The sequence below is a fragment of the Trichechus manatus genome, unplaced genomic scaffold (genome assembly GCF_000243295.1).
Source record: "Trichechus manatus latirostris isolate Lorelei unplaced genomic scaffold, TriManLat1.0 scaffold00098, whole genome shotgun sequence".
Lineage (NCBI taxonomy): Eukaryota > Metazoa > Chordata > Mammalia > Sirenia > Trichechidae > Trichechus > Trichechus manatus.
The window spans coordinates 10,875,105-10,895,496 of NW_004444034.1; the positions used below are offsets into that span (position 1 = coordinate 10,875,105).

The 20,392-nt window shown below is 40.8% G+C and overlaps 2 protein-coding genes across 2 annotated transcripts in view; both read left to right on the top strand.

Annotated features, from left to right (window-relative positions):
* Nucleotides 1-18,111, top strand: part of GPRC6A (G protein-coupled receptor class C group 6 member A) — a 31,985-nt gene extending 13,874 nt beyond the window's left edge. Inside the window, 3 exon segments of the mRNA XM_004382755.1 lie at nt 1,022-1,234; nt 14,000-14,123; nt 16,997-18,111. Of these exon segments, the coding sequence (XP_004382812.1) occupies nt 1,022-1,234; nt 14,000-14,123; nt 16,997-18,111 (1,452 nt within the window).
* Nucleotides 8,511-11,563, top strand: LOC105756621 (CXADR-like membrane protein). The gene is given in 3 exon segments (XM_023737196.1): nt 8,511-8,579; nt 9,384-9,891; nt 9,894-11,563. Coding segments are annotated over 3 exon segments (978 nt in total). The 3' UTR covers nt 10,295-11,563.
* Nucleotides 18,112-20,392: the final 2,281 nt, after the last annotated feature.

Here is a 20,392-nt window from a genome sequence, read left to right on the forward strand (position 1 = left end):
AAACTTCTCTGGTGAGGACGTTCCTCAGAGCACACCCCAGGAGTAGGATGCTGTTTGTAGCTCTGTCTCTTCTGCTTTCATTTTGGAGCTGGTGAACATGATAACTGCTGGTTTGCATTACTCACTTAGACCAAGTCACTTGTGACTCTAGAAGGAAAGGAAAAATTTTCCTGCCTTCCATAACTCCAGAAGGCCTATTGCTGATTACTCTGGAGTCAGAAAGAAAAAATAGTGAAAAAGATTTTCAATTAATGTATTGCCAGATGTGATGGAAAGACCCCAGAGTGAAAGTCAGGATGTGTGTCCTCAGATAAGTCCCTTCACCTCTCAGTGCCTGGGGGATCTCATCTAAGAAAAGAGGAAGATAATCCCTATATACCTGCTTCACTGAGTTGTTATGGGATAAAAGGATATCACAGATATGAGTATTGACAAGTAATAGATGAATGTTATTTATTTGCACAATGTCCCTGTTAGATCATAATAATACCTGTTCCAGATACTGGGCTAAACTCTATACGTGTATAATTATATTTAGTCCTCACAATAGCCCTATTAGGTAATTTCTACTATCCTCATTTTACAGATGATGAAGCTGAGGCCTGGGGGAAAAATTATAACTGTCAAGATCACACCATGAGATATAGAGCCAGAATCAGAACCCAGGCTACTTCTTTACAGGACACATTCTGAAATGCTGCTATGTGGATAAACAGATGCTCAGATTCCAGTATTATAGGATAGAAAATCTACCATCCATAAAAATTAACTTGCTTTCTCAAATTCACATAGCAAGACTTTGGCAGAAATGAGGCTGGGACTCAAGTAGAACTCATTCTTAAATGGTTACCATATGGTTAAGAGCCTCTCTTAACCAGTTAGCACCCTCACTGATCCAAAATGTCTTTTTTCTTTTTCTTCTAATTTTTAAGTGATATTCCTTGTAAGACTGTTATCATTGGGATAATGAATGCACTTACAGTGTGCATTCAGTGTTTGTTTCTGTTTTTATTTTTTATAGTTACTTGATGTGCTAAAAAATGTGACATTTTCTGATGGAAAGAATTCATTTCATTTTGATGCTCATGGGGATTTGAATACTAGATATGATGTATTGCTCTGGAAGGAGATCAACGGCCATATGACTATCACCAAGATGGCAGAATATGACCTACAGAATGATGTCTTCATCTTTACAGACCAAGAAACAAAAAATGAGTTCAGGAATATTAAGGTAACTTTGTGGTAGATGGCTTTGTAGCATTAAGCTTGACTCATTCAAAATCAATTGGTCCCTCAACTGCAAAAATACTTGACCCCACCAGGAACTTCAGTGATCCGTCAACCTCTTCTCTGTACAGTAAGTACATTACATTAGATTAGATTACATCCACAAGTATAGGAGTAGATTCCAACAAATATTTTGGGGGACACAATTCAGTCCATAACATCATCTTACTTCACTTACCAGATAATTATTCTCCTCTCCATGAAATGCTTTGTTTGCTTGCTTCCATACCACCACACTCCTTTGATTTTCTTCTTTTCCTGGTTCCTTATCATTCCCCAAAAAAACAAAAAATTTGTTGCCGTGGAGTTGATTAAAACTCATAGCAACCCTATAGGACAGAGTAGGACTGCCCTATAGGATTTCCAAGGAGCAGCTGGTGGATTCAAACTGCTGACCTTCTGGCCAGCAGCTGGGCTCTTAACCACTGCACCACCAGTGCTCCTATCATTCCCACTACCTCTAAATATTGGAGTTTCCAAGGGCTCAGAAATGCTTCTTTTTTCTGTCTGCACTTTTCTTTAGTGATCACATCCATTCCCACAGCTTTAAATGCCTTCTGTATGCTGATGCCCCCCAGATTTTTATCTCCTGAATTCTGTCCCAAATATACAACTGCCTATTTGGCATCTCTTCTTGGATTATGGTGTTGGCAAGGAATATTGAATATACCATGGACTTCCAGAAGAACAAACAAATCTGTCATGGAAGAAACATAGCCAGAATGCTTAGAAGCAAGTATGGCAAGACTTCATCTCACATACTTTGGATATATTATCAGGAGGGACTAGTCCCTGGAGAAGGACATCATGTTTGGTAAAGTAGAGGATCAGTGAAAAAGAGGAAGACCCTCAATGAGATGGATTGACACAGTGGCTGCAACAATGGGCCCAAACATAACAAGGATGGCCAGGACTGGGCAGTGTTCCATTCTGTTGTACATGTGGTCATTATGAGTTGGAACCAACACATGGGCACCAAACAACAACAACACTTAGATGTCTAATAGTCATTTTAACTTAATATCTCCGAAAGTGACCTTCTGATATTTTCTCCCAAACTTACCCCATCTCAATAAATGGCAACTCCCTTCTTCCAGTTGCACATGGAAAAGCCTGGTAGGATCCTGGCCTCCTTTCTGTCACACCCCACGTCCAATCTAGGCTATACTTTCAAAGCGTGTCCAAAATCTGACCACTTTTTAACTCTACTTCACTGCTGCCACCCTACCCCAAGCCACAATCATCTCTCATCCCAATTATTACAGTAGGCTTTTGACTGCTCTCTGTTTTAACTCTTACTCCCTTCAGTCTGTCCTCAAAACAGCAGCCAGAGTAATCCTGTAAAATCTAGTATTCTGCTCCGTATTACAAGCCCTACATGATCTGCCTCCAATACCTCTCTGACCTTATCTCCTACTATCGCCCTTACTCTTGCCCATCTCCTATAACCCCAGAGGCCTTCCTGCTGTTATATACCTGCTTTCCTTGCTCCTAGCTCAAGGCCTTTGTACCTGCTATTTCATTTGCCTGTAATAATCTTCAACAATGTCCACATGGTTCACTGTCTCACTTTCTTTTGATCTTTTCTAAAATGTCACTTTTTAAGTGAAGCCTTCCCTGGTCACCCTAATTAAAATTGTAATATCTCCTCATCCTTTTCCTATACACTGTCCTGTCTTTATTTTATCCTTAGCGCTTATCACTATCTAGCATTCTGTACATTTTGCTTATTTTTATATAGCTGATTACCAGCCTTGCCAACTAGAACTTAAGGTCTATGAGAGCAGGGATTTTTGTGTTTCATTCCCTGCTGTACCTCCTACAACTAGAAAGTTATTGCTAGTTGCCATCAAGTTGGTTCCAACTCATGGTGACTTTATGGACAACAAAACAAAACCTTGCACAGTCCTGCTCCATCTTCATGACTATTGGCATGTTCAAGTCCATTGTTGCGGCCATTGTGTAGTGCCTTCCACCCTAGGGGGCTCATCTTCTAGACTGTATGGGACAATATTCTTTTGTTTCTATAGGATTTTCATTGGCTGATTTTCAGAAGTAGATTGCCGGATATTTATTCCTAGTTTGTCTTAGTCTAGAAGCTCCTTCCCCCACATGTCTGTCAGTTTGTCGCACTGTGGGGGCCTGCGTGTAGCTGTGATGCTAAAAGCTATGCCACCAGTATTCAAATACCAGCAGGGTCACCCATGGTGGACAGGTTTCAGCTAAGCTTCCAGACTAAGACAGACTAGGAAGAAGGACCCAGCAGTCTACTTCTGAAAAGAATTAGCCAGTGAAAATCTTACGAATAGCAGCAGAACATTGTTTGATATAGTGCTGGAAGACGAGCCCCTCAGGTTGGAAGACACTCAAAATACCACTGGGGAAGAGCTGACTCCTTAGAGTCGACCTTAATGACATGGATGGAGTAAAGCTTTCAGGACCTTCATTTGCTGATGAGGTATGACTCAAAATGAGATATAACAGCTGCAAACATCCACTAATAATCAGAACATGGAATGTATGAAGTATGAATCTAGGAAAACTGGAAATTATCAAAATGAAATGGAACACATAAACATCAATATCCTAGGCATTAGTGAGCTGAAATGGAATGGTATTGGCCATTTTGAATTGAACAATCATAAGGTCTGCTATGCTGGGAATGACAAATTGAAGACGAATGGTATTGCATTCATCAAAAAGAACACTTTGAGATCTATCCTGAAGTACAACGCTGTCAGTAATAGGATAATACCCATATGCCTACATGGAAGACCAGTTAATACGACTATTATTCAAATTTATATACCAACCACTAAGGCCAAAGATGAAGAAATTGAAGATTTTTATGAACTTCTGCAGTCTGAAATTGATCGAACATGCAATCAGGATGCATTGATAATTACTGGTGACTGCAATGCAAAAGTTGGAAACAAAGAAGAAAGATTGGTAGTTGGAAAATATGGCCTTGGTGATAGAAATGATGCTGGAGATCACATGATAGAATTTTGCAACACTAACAACTTCTTCATTGCAAATACTGTTTTTCAACAACATAAATGGTGACTATACAAGTGGACCTTGCCAGATGGAATTCACAGGAATCAAATCTACTACATCTATGGAAAGAGACCATGGAAAAGCTCAATATCGTCAGTCAGAACAAGGCCAGGGGTCAAATGAGAAACAGACCATCAATTGCTCATATGCAAGTTCAAGTTGAAACTGAAGAAAATTAGAACAAGTCCATGAGAGCCAAAGTACAACCTTGAGTATATCCCACCTGAATTTAGAGACCATCTCAAGAATAGATTTGACGAGTTGAACATTAATGACTGAAGACCAGACGAGTTGTGTAATGACATTAAGGACATCATACATGAAGAAAGCAAGAGGTCATTAAAAAAAACAGGAAAGAAAGAAAAGACCAAAATGGATGTCAGAAGAGACTCTGAAACTTGTTCTTTAATGTCAAGTAGCTAAAGCAAAAGGAAGGAATGATGAAGTAAATGAGCTGAACAGATTTCAAAAGACAGCTGGAGAAGACAAAGTAAAGTATTAAAATGGCATGTGCATAGACCTGGAGATAGAAAACCAAAAGGGAAGAACATGCTATGCATTTTTCAAGCTGAAATAACTGAAGAAAAAATTCAAGCCTTGAGTTGCAATATTGAAGGATTCTATGGGGAAAATATTAAACAACTCACGAAACTTCAAAAGAAGATGGAAGGAATCATAGGGTCACCAAAAAGAATTGGTCGACATTCAGCTATTTCAGGAGGTAGCATATGATCAGGAACTGAAGGAAGAAGTCCAACCTGCACTGAAGGCATTGGAGAAAAACAAGGCTACAGGAATTGACAGAATACCAATTGAGATGTTTCAACAAACAGATGCGGCACTGGAAGTGCTCACTTGTCTATGCTAAAAAATTTGGAAGACAGTTACCTGGCCAATAGACTGGAAGAGATCCATGTTTATGCCTATTCCCAAGAAAGGTGATCCAACCGAATGTGGAAATTATCGAACAATAACATTAATATCACATGCAAGTAAAATTTTGCTGAAAATCATTCAAAAGTGACTGCAGCAGTATATTGACAGGGAACTGCCAGAAATGCAAGCCAGATTCAGAAGAGGTTGTGGAACAAGGGATATCATTGCTGATGTCAGATGGATCCTGGCTGACTACCAGAAAGATGTTTACCTGTGTTTTCTTGACTGTGCGAAGTCATTCAACTGTGTGGATCATAACAACTTATGGACAACATTTCGAAGAATGAGAATTCCAGAACACTTAATCGCGCTCATGAAGAACCTGTAAACGGATCAAGAGGCAGTCGTTTGAACAGAACAAGGGGATGCTGCATGGTTTAAAGTCAGGAAAGGTGTGCGTCATGGTTGTATCCTTTCACCATACTTATTCAACCTGTATGCTGAGCAAATATGCTGAGAAGCAGGAATATATGAAGAAGAATGGAGCATCAAGATTGGAGGAACAGTCTTGTATTATGCAGATGACACAACCTTGCTTGCTGAAAGTGAAGAGGACTTGAATCACTTACTGATGCAGATCAGAGACCACAGCCTTCAGTACAGATTACACCTCAACATAAAGAAAACAAAAATCCTCACAACTGGACCAGTAAGCAACATCATGATAAATGGAGAAAAGACTGAAGTTGTCAAGGATTTCATTTTAGTTGGATTCACAATCAACACCCAAGTAAGCAGCAGTCAAGAAATCAAAAGACATATCGCATTGGGCGAATCTGCTGCAAAGACCTCTTTAAAGTGTTGAGAAGCGAAGATGTCACCTTGAAAACTAAGGTACACCTGACCCAAGCCATGGTGTTTTCAATGGCCTCATATGCATGTGAAAGCTGGATGATGAATAAGGAAGACCAAAGAAGAGCTGATGCCTTTGAATTGTGGTGTTGGTGAAGAATATTGAATATACCATGGACCACCAAAAGAATGAAGAAATCTATCTTGGAAGAAGTACAACCAGAATGCTTCTTAGAAGCAAGGATGAAGAGACTACATCTTACATACTTTGGACACATTCTCAGGAGAGATCAGTCCCAGGAGAAGGACATCATGTTTGGTAAAGTAGAGGGTCAGTGAAAAAGTGGAAGACCCTGAATGAGATGGATTGACACAGTGGCTGCAAAATAGGCTCGAGCATAAAAACGATTGTGAGGATAGTGCAGGACCAGGCAGTGTTTCATTCTATTGTGCATAGGGTCGCTATACTGTTGTAAACCACTGTTCTTAGTCTAATTTTCCCTGTCAAAAATTTCAGTAAAACAAGATACTTTTCCTTTGGAAGACAGAAATTTAACTTTCTTTGAATGTTCTCAAACTTTCATCATCATCTTCATTAAAGTCACTGTCGTCCTCACAACTACTTTACGAACCCAGCACTCTGCTTTAACTTTAACAGGATCTTTTAAGTTATGCCGTGACTCCTTTTCTTATTAAATACACAGAGGATTCTGAAGAGTTGTTTTTAATTATTACTGAGACTTATCTCCAGACTATAGGGAAGACACTCAGTGAAGGGGAGGTGACAAAATGACTCAGAACTGAATGGAGCTTTTAATGACTAAATGGAAGGAGCTGACAACCATGAAAGAGGACAAGTTCTCCTTTTTTTTTCCTTTTTTTTAATTGTTGTAGTTAAATGAAGTTTACATCTCAAGTTAGTCTCCCATACAAAATTTTATACATACATTGTTATGTGACCCTAATTGCTCATTCCATTCTACTACAGCATACTCCTCCTTTCTGCCCCTGATTACCCATGACCATTCAACCAGCTCCTAACTCTCTCTGCCTTCCCATTTCACTTCTGGACAGAAGCTGCCCCTTTGGTCTCCTGTATCTACTTGACAAAGAGGTACACTCTCCATGAGTATCACTTTATGTCCTACAGTCTGGTCCAATCCCTGTCTGAAGAGTTGGCCTCAGAAATTGTTTTAGTTATGGGCTGATAGAGAGTTCAGGGGCTATGCTTTCCGGGGTACCTCCAGCCTCAGTCAGACCATTAAGTCTGGTCCTCTAACTAGAATTTCAGCTCTGCATCCCATCTTTTTGCTGCTCCATCAGGGACTCTCTGTTGTGTTCCCTGTCAGGGCGATCATTATGGTAGTCGGCACCATCTAGTTCTTCTGGTCAGGCTGATCAAGTCTCTGGTTTATGTGGCTCTTTCAGTCTCTTGGGCTAATACTTTCCTTGTGTCCATGGTGTTCTTCATTCTCCTTTACTCTGAGTGGTTGGGACCAATTGATGCGTCTTAGATGGCCGCTTGCAAGCTTTTAAGACCCCAGACACCACTCACCAAAGTAGGATGCAGAACATTTTCTTAATAAGCTTTGTAATGCCAATTGACCTAGATGTCCCCTGACAGCATGGTCCCCAGACCCCTACCCCTGCTACTCTGTCTCTCAAAGTATTTGATTGTATTCAGGAAACTTCTTAGCTTTGGTTTAGTCCAGTTGTGCTGCAAGTCCTCCTTTCTAATGGAAACACACATAAATATTTCAAAAATGTAGTGGAAGCCAACAATAAAAACCAAAAAGCAAACCCATTGCCATCAAGTCGATTTTGACTCATAATGACCCTATAGGACAGAGTAGAACTGCCCCATAGGGTTTCCAAAGCTGTAATCTTTACAGAAGCAGACTGCCACATCTTTCTGCAGCAGAGCGGCTGGTGGGTTCAAACTGTTAACCTGAGATCAACTAGGTGAGATTTTAAGATCCTCTTGTCAATCTACCTGCTAATTGGAGTATCAACATTTCTGGTAAATCACCAAAACCCGTAGTCCAAAACATCTAATAATTCTAAATCATATCCCTAATGACCTCTGGCTTTAACTAATAGTCAAATTCTTTTGTGTCCTCTGTGCACCCCCCAAGAGACTGGATGCTTTAGATTAAAATTTTGCCCTGGGGAATCCACAAGGCAGTCATTCTGATTGTCAAAAACCCAAGTCAATAATAATTTTGTTGAGAAGAAGAAAGCAAGTGTTTGTGGACACAGGGCCAATGATCTTGGCTACTTTTTTCTCTCAAACATTTTTCATCTTTCAGAGAAAAGACTGGTGAGCTTAGATCTTTGACTGTGTTCTGGTCTCAGCATTATCCATTTAGAGAGTCTTAAGAACGCCTCATTTTACCATTCTGCTCTGGCTTCCTAAGAGTAAGAGTGAAACGATGGCAGCGATTCATCTCACGATGTGCCATGAGAAAGGGACTATGAATGGAAACAGTAACATAGCTGAAGTGCTAAGAATTATTAGCTAAATAAGAAGCATAGAGTTCCATAAAAGTAGAATGTTGCGGGGGACCTCATACCATCAAGAAAGCAATGCCAGGAGCAGAGCGTGTCCTTTGGACCCAGGGTCCCTGTGCGGAGAAGCTCCTAGTCTGGGGGAACATTGATGAGAAAGCTGACACAGAGAGAAAGACTTCCCCTTGAGCTGATGCCCTGAATTTGTACTTTTAGCCTACTTTACTGTAAGGAAAACTTTGTTAAAACCTTCCACTCGTGGTATTTCTGTTAGAGCAGCACTAGATGACTAAGACAGAATTTGGTACCGAGAAAGTGGGGTGCTGCTCTAACAGATACCTAAAATGTGGAAGCAGTTTTGAAACTGTGAATGGATAGAGGAGTGGCAGTGGCAGAGGACCAGCAACAGCAGAGAACCTGCAGCGGCAGAGAAGCGGCAGTGGCAGAGAAGCAACAGCAGCAGAACCAGGAGACCAGCGCCAAGATGGTGCTGGAGCCGACCCATGGAGCGAGAGAGCGGAGTGCCTGTGCACAGGAGGCTTCCTGGCAGAGTGGGGTGCCTCTGGGCACTTATCGGTGGAGCTAGGCTTTCTGACCCCCAGAGCAAGGGAGCTGAGTACCAGTGCGCAAGAGGCTTCCTGGTAGAGTGGAGTGCCTCCGGGCATTTACTGGTGGAGCTACTGAGCTTTGGAACACTTGCCCCAGAAGGGCAGATGCAGGCGTGAGGCCCAAGGGCCAAGAGGCCATAGGACGCAGAAGCTGAAGAGACAAGGAACACAAGAGCCGAGTCTCAAAAGGTGATCACTTACTCCAGTCGTCATGTCTACAATAACTTGACTGAGGAACAGAAGGGCCGAGTAGCCTTTACTTCCAATTTCCTGGTCGGCGATGCCTCACTGCAGATTGAGCCTCTGAAGCCCAGTGATGAGGGCCAGTACACCTGCAAGGTGAAGAATTCAGGACGCTATGTGTGGAGCCATGTCATCTTAAAAGTCTTACTGAAACCATCCATACCCAAGTGTGAGTTGGAAGGAGAGCTGACAGAAGGAAGTGACCTGACTTTGCAGTGTGAGTCATCCTCTGGCACAAAGCCCATTGTGTATTACTGGCAACGAATCCGAGAGAAAGAGGGAGAGGATAAACATCTACCTCCCAAATCGAGGATTGACTACAACCACCCTGGCCGCTTTCTGCTGCAGAACCTCACCATGTCCTCCTCTGGCCTCTACCAGTGCACAGCAGGCAATGGGGCTGGGAAGGAAGGCTGTGTGGTGCGAGTGACTGTGCAGTATGTACAAAGCATCGGCTGGTTGCAGGAGCAGTGACAGGCATGGTGGCTGGAGCCCTGCTGATTTTCCTCTTGGTGTGGCTGCTAATCCCACGGAAAGACAAAAAGAGATATGAGGAGGAAGACAGACCTAATGAAATTCGAGAAGATGCTGAAGCCCCAAAAGCCCGCCTTGTGAAACCTAGCTCCTCTTCCTCAGGCTCCTGGAGCTCAGGCTCTGGTTCCTCCTCCACTCGCTCCACAGCAAATAGTTCCTCACTCAGCCAGCAGATGCTGTCAACTGAAGCAGCACCTCAGCCACGGCTGGCCACCCAAGCATACAGCCTAGAGTGGCCAGAGAGGAGAGGTTCTGAACCAAAGAAAGTCCACCGTGCTACCCTGACCAAAGCAGAAACCACACCCAGCATGATCTCCAGCTAAAGCAGAGCCTCCCAAACTGTCTGAATTACAGTGGACTTGACTTCCAGAGGGAGTCAAGGTCTTAGGACTCTACTAGTCATCGGAGCCCAGTCACCAGCCACACAACCCCCTAGGACCAGGTGCGAGGTCATTTAAATAGCAGTGAGCACTGCATGAAATGGATTCAACTGAGCACTTTCCTTATATGACACCAAACAAGCAAAAAGATTTAAGTGGATCACCTCCAAAAAGGCATCTCATTGTGCCTTTAGACCAGAGTTCGGAAAAACAAGCATCCAAATCTATTTGTTGACCAGATCCTGTAGTGAGAAGGTTGGGAAACGGGCAGTGAACGCATTTAAAACTTCTTACCTGGAATGTCTTGTACCAATGCTTTGATTCACAGTTGTCAAGAAGAAATGGGGTGTTGTTTGTAAATTTTCTATGCATTTCTGCAAACTTATTGGATTATTGTGATTATTCAGAGTCAAGCGTAACCCACAGCTTTATACTACACCTATCTGCACCAGGTACTAGGCTTACCACTTCTGAGAAACTCCATAAAAGAAGACACGTCTCTTCCATTCTGACTTGACTTCATGTGCCTTAAGATTTGGATATTAATTTCAAAAGAAGTTGAAATAGCGGGAGATGGGGAAGATTGAGTTTCTCCCATTCTATCCACTACTAACCTTCCTATGTATATTGAATGCTAAAATGAGAACTAAAAAATGAGACCAAAATGTGTACAAGGGACTGTGAAGAACATTACATCTTAATGATCTTCAGAGGATCACTGGCAAATAGCAGAAATATATACTGGAACAATTGTGGATTTTCCCTCAAATCAAATGTCTCTAAAGACTTCCCTGCTGGATATCTCTGGAAGAAGAAAACATTCTCTGCATGTCATTTAACAATGTCCTTAGAAAGAAATCTAGAGATAAAGAGATCTTTTAGGGATGCTGAAAGATCACCTGACAGGCCATTATAGTCTCTTCTTTCTGAGAAGACATGTAACCGGAATTTCAAGACTGATTGAAATAGAAAAGAATAGACCTGTTTCTTAATATGTCAAGGAGAGACATAAAGACGTTTAGCATTGTACCATACTTTGAGCTTATTCTATTTCTTTCATTTTAGAAAAATGATGTGAATCTGGCACTTTTGATTTTAGGCCTTAAAATATCAAAAAGATCAGGGATTGCCAACATTTCCTGATGGCATTGCAAGTATATGTCATAATCAGTCTTCTCCCAAGAGGTTGAGATAGAAATTCAGTATTTTCACAGCATCAGCCTCCAAGGAAGGCTAGCTCTGAACTGGAAGGAAGGGGAACTAACATTAAGTGTACAGCTGTTTTAAGGACAACTGGTGGGTGGCAAGGGTGGGCTGGGTGGTACCTGCTAACATTTTAGTTGTCAGCATTTTGGAAAGAATTAGCAGAAATGATTCATCAGGGTAGCTATCTGAAGAACTGATTCATGGGGGAAGAAGGGCATCTAAAAAATAAAAAAGAAAGCAGCCTTCAATACAATACCTTGCCTTTTTAATAGTTTTGACTACTCTGCTATCTATGGCATGGATGCTGGACCTGAAATAGCTCTTTAAGGACTCTAACTCAAATGTCCATTATAACATAGGTAGAGCAAAAATTTTCTTATTAAAAGGGCAGCAGGCTAGAGGAAAGAGTAATGCTGAATATGGTAATGAAAGTATTGCTTTTGAAATGGAAATCAGATGCTAAAGGGAAAAGGCTGATCTGGGATTTTGCCCTCTCTCTGATTTTTCATTCCTACATTTAATTTTCACACTAGTGCCCTCACACAATGTAAATGTATTTCCTTCTAAGATCCTTTCAAAAATAGGGTTTTACTCTTGAGTGCAAGTTTTAATCAGAATGTTATCTTCCACCAAAAAAGGTGGGAAATAAGAGACATTGAGGATGAAATGGAAGGAATGTCTACTATTAATTTTAGAGGGCTGGCATATTTGGGAGAAAGATGCGGCAGTCTGCTTCCCTAAAGATTTGTTTGCAGCCTTGGAAAGCCTATAGAGCACTTCTACTCTATCCTACAAGGTCACTATAAGTTGGAATCGACTCGACGGCAGTGGGTTTGGTTTTTGGTTTTGGGCATATCTGGAAAGGTTCTTTTATTAACACTGCCTCATTGTAAAATATAAAACCCCTTACTCTGACTACAGTTTTAGCCTTCTGGTAGTGTGTTATCCAAGAAATATAATACTACTGCTGTGTCATTCTGAGAATTCTCATTCCTAGAGTACCTGAGACAAAAAAAAGTACACTATGGAGGCTGCAGCTGTATCGTCATTAGCAATTTGCTCTTATCATTACTTGCTACCTTTGCACGTAAGGTTTCCTGCCTATGCCTTTGAAAGTAAGAATCAGTCCCCTCTGCATGAAAAGGAGGTATAAAGATATTAGTTATTAGAAGACTAAAATACCAATTGAATAACCAGATTAATTTGCAGATGTATTCACACTGGAAATCTACAACAAATTCCAAGACAGATGACTATCTAAGAGCTGAGAAAGTCTAAGGAACAGAAGTGTCTGAGAGAGAAAGTGCTGAGAGCTCAGCAATGATACTGCACTTCTCTTTGAGTAAGGTGTTTAGGTTCACATAATGCAGGCCCTGTGCTCAAGAAAAAGTTACAGACATTATTGGTTTCAAATTATATCCTATTGACTTTGCAAGTCAAAAAAACTTCCTTCTTTAATATGGAACAAACCAAAAAAGAGAATAAAGTAAATGGCAGAGGAAAAGATTTTGTAGAGAGAAGATGCAGATGGAATGATGTGGATGTTGAGAGGATAACCATTTCAATAAAATACATAACTCAACTTAACTTTGTAAAATAATGAAGTTGACGCCTCGTTGTTACTGTACAAAATTTCAGAATTGCTGTTGCAAACAGACACATAATTTTGCTTCCGTTCTGGTGTAGAGCTGTTTATATTTCAATTTTAGCTTCTAGGTTCTCTTGTAATTGGACTGTGTTTGAACATCACAAAAACCAAATATTTATTATAGATGTGTCTGTATCAGCAATTAAAAAATAAATAAGTAAAGGTGACACTGTAAAAAAAAAAGTAGAATGTTGCTGCATGTGATTCACACCATGACATGCAGAATAATAACTTAAATTCTCAGAAGGATTTAAATAGTATTTATATCTCTAAGGTTGTCTTGTTAACTTCTACTCTAGTAGTTTTAAATTAAATATGGTCCATTGTCTTACTTTTTAAGTTTAAACTGAACATGGTTCTTGGACTGGGACCTTTGCACAGCATGATTAGTAACTTTCTCCTAAAGAATATAAGAGCCCAATAATATATATAGTTGAACTCTTTATAAAGTATGGAATTGGAAATTTCCAGACCATCGTTTCTTTCCTTCATTCCACCACTACACATTTCTCTCTCTGCTGGGGACTTCTCAAAGAGCTAATTTCCATAATTTGCTTACAGAAGTTTTTAGTGTGACAAAAACTGTGTTCTTCCTAGAACAGTTACTCCATGTGGAGTATTTTATATTTCTTGAAGTTGTTCACATTCCTCAAGATGGCAAAAAATTCTATTCTATGAAAAAAGATCAAAATACTGTTCAGTAAATACATCCTTATACTATGTCAAAGTTAGTTATGATAAGTCTTTTTTTAAAAAAAAAAACTATTTGGGATTTCTTTCCACTTTTAACATAGCAAATTCAGTCTAAATGCTCCAAGAAATGCAGTCCTGGACAAAGGAAGAAAACTATAAAAAGTCAACATATTTGCTGCTATGAATGTGTGAACTGTCTGGAAAATCACTACAGTAATCAGACAGGTAATTACAGTCACTACACACACAGTGGTGCACCTGAACAATTTCTCCTAAGATGATTTGTTTTTTTAATTTAATATTGTTTGAATTCTATTTTGGTTTAATTTCTCATTTGACAAAAAAGCTTCTCATGTTCTTGATAATTTAAATTATGATAAAATTTCATTTGATCTTAGAATCTGTTCTATTATATCAATAGCACAGCCAATAAAAACAAAACAAAACAAAACATTGCCATTGAATAATAGAGATGTAAAAGTAACTTCACTTCCAAGGGAAGATGTCATTCCCCCACCATCCCCACTCCAGTAACTCTTAAAAAACAATGCAATGTCTATGTATTTCCATACTGACATGCCTGGTTTATAATTGGGGCACAATAACGTAAATAAATAGAATGCTGAATTAACTAAACTGAGCATAATAGAAATCCAGAGGTTAAGAAAACAGGCGTGCATGCCCTGGAGATCTCACTATGTACCAAAATACAAAAGTTAAGCCTAAAAAGGAAGAACCTTCTTTGAGACAAGGGAACCAACTATTGACAGAGATGAGGTACTAGTAACTGATTGTTTGCCAACCCTATCTTTAACAATTTTACCAGATCACAGCAAAATACACAAATTAAAGAACAGGAGTGAGGTCAGCAGCCTTAGGAGCCCTAAAAGGAGCTATCAGCACTTTCCCTAGAGTTAAACCTGCTTTAAAAGCATTCCTATTCATCTTCTACAGAAGCTGAGCACCCCAGAACTGAAGTAGGCCCCAAATGGCTATTCTTTCTTCTTACTAACCTCAAGGATGTAGAAGTGTACCAATATAAATTTTTAAATTTCATGTTCTGTCACTATCTCACAAAATGCCATTTACTCCAACCTGAGATGGATTGTGCTGCTTAAATAATTAGATAATTGGGGGTGGGAGGCGCATTTCCAGGCAATATAGTAATTAGCAACTATCTGCCAAGTCGGATAAATAAAGCACGGAGAAGTATGTACCATTTATTTCCCAAAAAGATGTACAAGAATCTTTCAAGATCCAAGTTGAGTTATCTTTTTATAACCAGGACAAATTGCTTCCATAAACAAGTATCGAAAACTGAGGACACTTTGGAGGAAAAGCAGAGTTAGGAGAATCTGAAATCTTATTCTTCTCTACATGTCCAACACCAGACATGGCTCTAGTACATAGAAAAGTCTAGTAAGTGTTCACTGAATGAACGAAATGAGTGACATGGCAGGCACTAGCAGCAGTGATCAAGGGGTCCGTAAACCATCGCCGTCAAGTCTATTCTGGCTCATAGAGACCATATAGGACAGAGTAGAACTGCCCATAGAGTTTCCAAGGAGCACCTGGTGGATTCGAACTGTCAACCTTTTGGTTAGCAGATGTAGCTCTTAACCACCACGCCACCAGGGTTTCCAGTCAAGGAGTAAACAGGAAAAAAATAGTTATTTGTAAAGAAGTAGGTTTCGGAAAGACATCCCTGGGTAGTGCAAATGGTTTGAGTTTGTCTACTAACTGAACGGTTAGCGGGTCAAATCCACCCATAGGTGCCTCAGAAGAAGGCCCTGGAAATGTGCTTCTGAAAGATCAAACCAAAAAAATCCGTTGTTGCTGAGTGGGTCCCAACTCATAGCAACCCTATAGGACAGAGGAGAACTGCCCCATAGGGTTTCCAAGGAGCTGCTGGTAGATTCGAACTGCCAACCTTTTGGTTAGCAGGCATAGCTCTTAACCACTGCACCACCAGGACACCATTGAAAACCCTGTGGAGCACAGTTGTACTCTGATACACATGGGGTTGTCATGAGTCAGAACTGACTCAGTGGCAACAGGTTTAGGGTTTGGAAAGACACTCATGCTAGAAAGGTCATGCAGTTTATAAACAGAAGTACAACCTGATTGTGAAGCTAATAAGAAAGGGAACATAGAAATTTTAAAAAGTTGAATGGGCACTAGGGAGTTTAATCACACATGATGCCCTGAGATAGACTTTTTGGAAGCAGTTGGGACCCACCATCTTCAATGGGTGGAAATGGGGAGAAAATGCAATCACACCCAGCAAGACCCCACTGTAATACCAATTATTCATGCTGTACTTGTGGTCAGAATCAGCATAAATAATTTTTGAGTTTATCAATACCAATGTGAGAGGCTTAATTTTACTAGTCTCCTGGGGAAAAAATAAACTTTAATTATTCATCAACTGCCATTAACTACAATCTTGTAGTATTTCACCTTTAGGAAGAGACTTCAAGCTTTTAGGGTTGTCTAGCCATACTGCCTCTTGGTTTTAAAAGAACTGCAACCTTATTCATAGCAGCTCCCAAATATTGAGTGCCTACTGTATGCCAGGCTCCATGCAAAGCATTTTATATGCATTATCTCATTGAATACAACAACCCAATCAAGCAGAGTCTTTTTTTTTTTTTTTTAATGAGATTTGGAAAGAGGCTCAGACAGGTCAACTAGCTGTTTCAAGATCACAAAAATAGTGGTAGAACCAGGAAAAGGATTTAAGATACATCTGATCCCACAGCCCATACTCATAACAGAGCCACCAATAATAAATTCATAAAAGGCTAGTGTCTATGCTGAGTATATTAATTTCCTAATGACTAACAGCCCAGCTAACATTTGCTCTTTCTCTTTTTCTTTGTCTCTATTTTCCTCCCCCTCTTCTCTTACCTTTGCCCTTTCTCTCTTACTTTCTTTGAGTTCTGTGCATGCTTTATTTTAATATGTAATCAACATGACAATAATGTATATCTGTTTTCAGTCAGGTCTGCTACACAGAAGGAGTCTCATTTGTAGTATTGTGGACCATCGCCTAGTTTAAATGTTCACAAAATAACTGACTTTCCTCTGTCTTTTAGATATGGATCACTGCCTTTTATGCAACAATGAAACTCATTGGGCCCCTGCAGGGAGCACCATATGCTATGAAAAGGAAGTTGAGTATCTCAACTGGAATGATTCCCTGGCTATCCTGCTCCTGGGCCTCTCCCTACTGGGAATCCTGTTTGCTCTAGCCATTGGCATAATATTTACAAGAAATCTGAGCACACCCATTGTAAAATCATCTGGGGGATTGATGGTCTGCTATGTAATCCTCCTCTGTCACTTCCTCAACTTTGTCAGCACGGTTTTTGTCATTGGAGAACCACAAAACTTCACATGTAAAACCAGGCTGACGCTGTTCCATGTGAGCTTTACTCTCTGCATCTCCTGCATTTTGATGAAGTCCCTGAAAATTTTGCTAGCCTTCAGCTTTGATCCCAAGTTGCAGAACTTCCTGAAGTCCCTCTACAAACCAATCCCCATTATCTTAACTTGCACAGGTATCCAGGTTGTCATTTGCACACTCTGGTTAATCTTTGCTGCACCTGTGGTAGAGGAGAATGTCTCCTTTCCCAGAGTCATTATCCTGGAATGTGAGGAAGGATCCATAATTGCATTTGGCACCATGCTGGGCTATATTTCCATCCAAGCCTTCATTTGCTTCATATTTGCCTTCAAAGGCAGGAAATTACCTGAGAATTACAATGAGGCCAAATTCATAACATTTGGCATGCTCATTTACTTCATAGCTTGGATCACGTTCATCCCCATGTATGCTACCACATTTGGCAAATACCTACCAGCGGCAGAGATTATCTTCATTTTGATATCAAATTATGGGATCCTGTGTTGCACATTCTTCCCTAAATGTTACGTTATTCTTTGGAAGCAAGAGACCAACACAAAATCTGCCTTCCTCAAGATGATTTACAGCTACTCTTCCCACAGCGCAGGCAGCCTTGCCATGAGCCAAGCTTCGCTGGACTTCACCAACAGCAGTATCACAATGACCAACCCTAGAGCTGACGGCAAGTCTGCAGCCTCTCAGAAAAGTAAAGCCCTTCAGGCACAAGCGTTTGCACATATACGGAGAGAAAATAGTCCTGGAGTATCTAAAACTTTGCCTCGAAAAAGAATTTCAGGTATATGAATACTTGGGAGCTGCCCAGTACCCAAGTAAAATATTTCTAGGGTCTTTATGGTTAAGATGTGCATCTGCTTTCCCAGCAAATATGTCCTATGTGTTTCTTCAGCCACCACTATCTCCTCCAGATTTTGGTTGAACACTCACATGGTCCACTCGCCTGTTTAACAAAGAAAATAAAGCCCTTGACCTGAAACTCTCCCCATTCCCTACCACTTGTATCTGTCTCCATGTTTACCAGCTTCTTCTTAGGTTCACAGTTAAAGGGATCTCTTCTATTCAAAGTTAATTCCCAATATGTTATCTTTTTACTCCATCCGTTACTGTCTCTTCTCAAACCTATTTACATTTGCTTGCTGTCTTCTCTCTTGGGTTTCTTTGTCTCCCCTTCCTGCAGCTCAGCGTCCTGGTGGCGCAGTGGTTAAGAGCTCAGCTGCTAACCAAAAGATCGGCAGTTCGAATCCACCAGCCGCTCCTTGGAAACGCTATGGGGCAGTTCTACTCTGTCCTACTTAGGGTTACTATGAGTCAAAATCAACTCGATGGCAACGAGTTTGGTTTTTTTGGTTTCCCACAGCTCAGTTCAGTTCAACAAACCTTGGAGCAATTGCCACGTGCTAGATAATTATGTAAATACAAAGGTGTAAGAAGGAGCAAGAAAAAAATTTCAGACCTCAAGAAGTTCAAAATCCAGGGGGCGAGAGTCACATGTAGATATTTTCAATTAATGTGGGGAATTCTATGATTGTAATGTGTAGGTCACTACAATAGTAAAAGTGGCTCTTCATCACCCTGGTGTGCTATGAAGGGTTTAAGAGAAGGCTAAGTAAAGAATATGATGTTTACGTGATGTGTATTTAGGTGTTGTGGTAGTCTGAATAATGGCCCCCAACCATATCTAGGTCCTAGTCCCTGGAACCTGTGAATGTTACCTTATAGGACAAAAGAGACTTCGAAGATGTAACTAAATTAAGGATCTTGAGATAGGAAGATTAACCTGAATTATCTGGGTGAGCCCTATTTGCAATCACAGGTGTCTTTCTAAAAGGGATGCAGAGGGAGATGTGTCACAGAAGAAGAAGAAAGCAATGTGACAGCTGAAGCAAGATGCTATGCTGCTGGCTTTGAAGATGGAGGAAGGGGCCATGAGCCAAGGAAGGCAGCTCTACAAGCTGGAAAAGGCAAGGAAATGGATTCTCCCCTACAGCATCTGGAGGGAGCACAGCCCTGCCAACACCTTGACTTTAGCTCAGTGAATCTGATTCCAGAAGACTTCTAGCCTCCAGAACTGAAGAGAGTAAATTTGTGTTGTTTTAAGCCACCAAGTCTGTGATAATTTATTATGGCACCCATAAAAACCTAGTACAGAAAGTAGACAAGAATTATCTTAGGTGAAGGGAGGGACAGCACACACTACAGGGGAAGTCAGCACAACTGGACTAAACCAAAGCTAAGAAATTTCCTGAATACAACCAAACACGTCAAGGGACAGAGTAGCAGGGGCAGAGGTCTGGAGACCATGCTTTCAGGGGACATCTAGGTCAATTGGCATAACAAAGTTTTTTAAGAAAATGTTCTGCATCCCACTTTGGTGAGTGGTGTCTGGGGTCTTAAAAGCTAGCTAGCGACCGTCTAAGATGCATCAATTGGTCCTAACCCACCTGGAGTAAAGGAGAATGAAGAACACCATGGACACAAGGAAAGTATTAGCCCAAGAGACAGAAAGGGCCACATAAACCAGAGACTTCATCAGCCTGAGACCAGAAGAACTAGATGGTGCCGACTACCATAATGATCGCCCTGACAGGGAACAAAACAGAGTCCCTGACAGAGCAGGATGAAAGTGGGGTGCAGAACTCAAATTCTAGTAAAAAGACGGGATTTAATGGTTTGATTGAGACTGAAGGGACCCTGGAAGATGTAGCCCCCGGGCTCTCTGTTAGCCCAAAACTAAAACCATTCCTGAGGCCAACTCTTCAGACAAAGATTAGACTGGACTATGGGACATAAAATGACATCTGTGAGGAGTGCTTCTTAGCTCAAGTAGATACATGAGATTAAATGAGCAGCTCTCATCCAGAGATGAGATGAGAAGGCAGAGAGGGTCAGGAGCTGGTTGAATGGACACGGGAAATCCGGGGTGGAAAGGAAGAGTGTGTTGTCACAGTATAGAGAGAGCAAGCAGGGTCACTAAACAATGTATGTATAAATTTTTGTATAAGAGACTAACTTGAATTTTAAACTTAAAGCACAACAATTAAACAAAAGAAAAACCTAGTACAGGTGA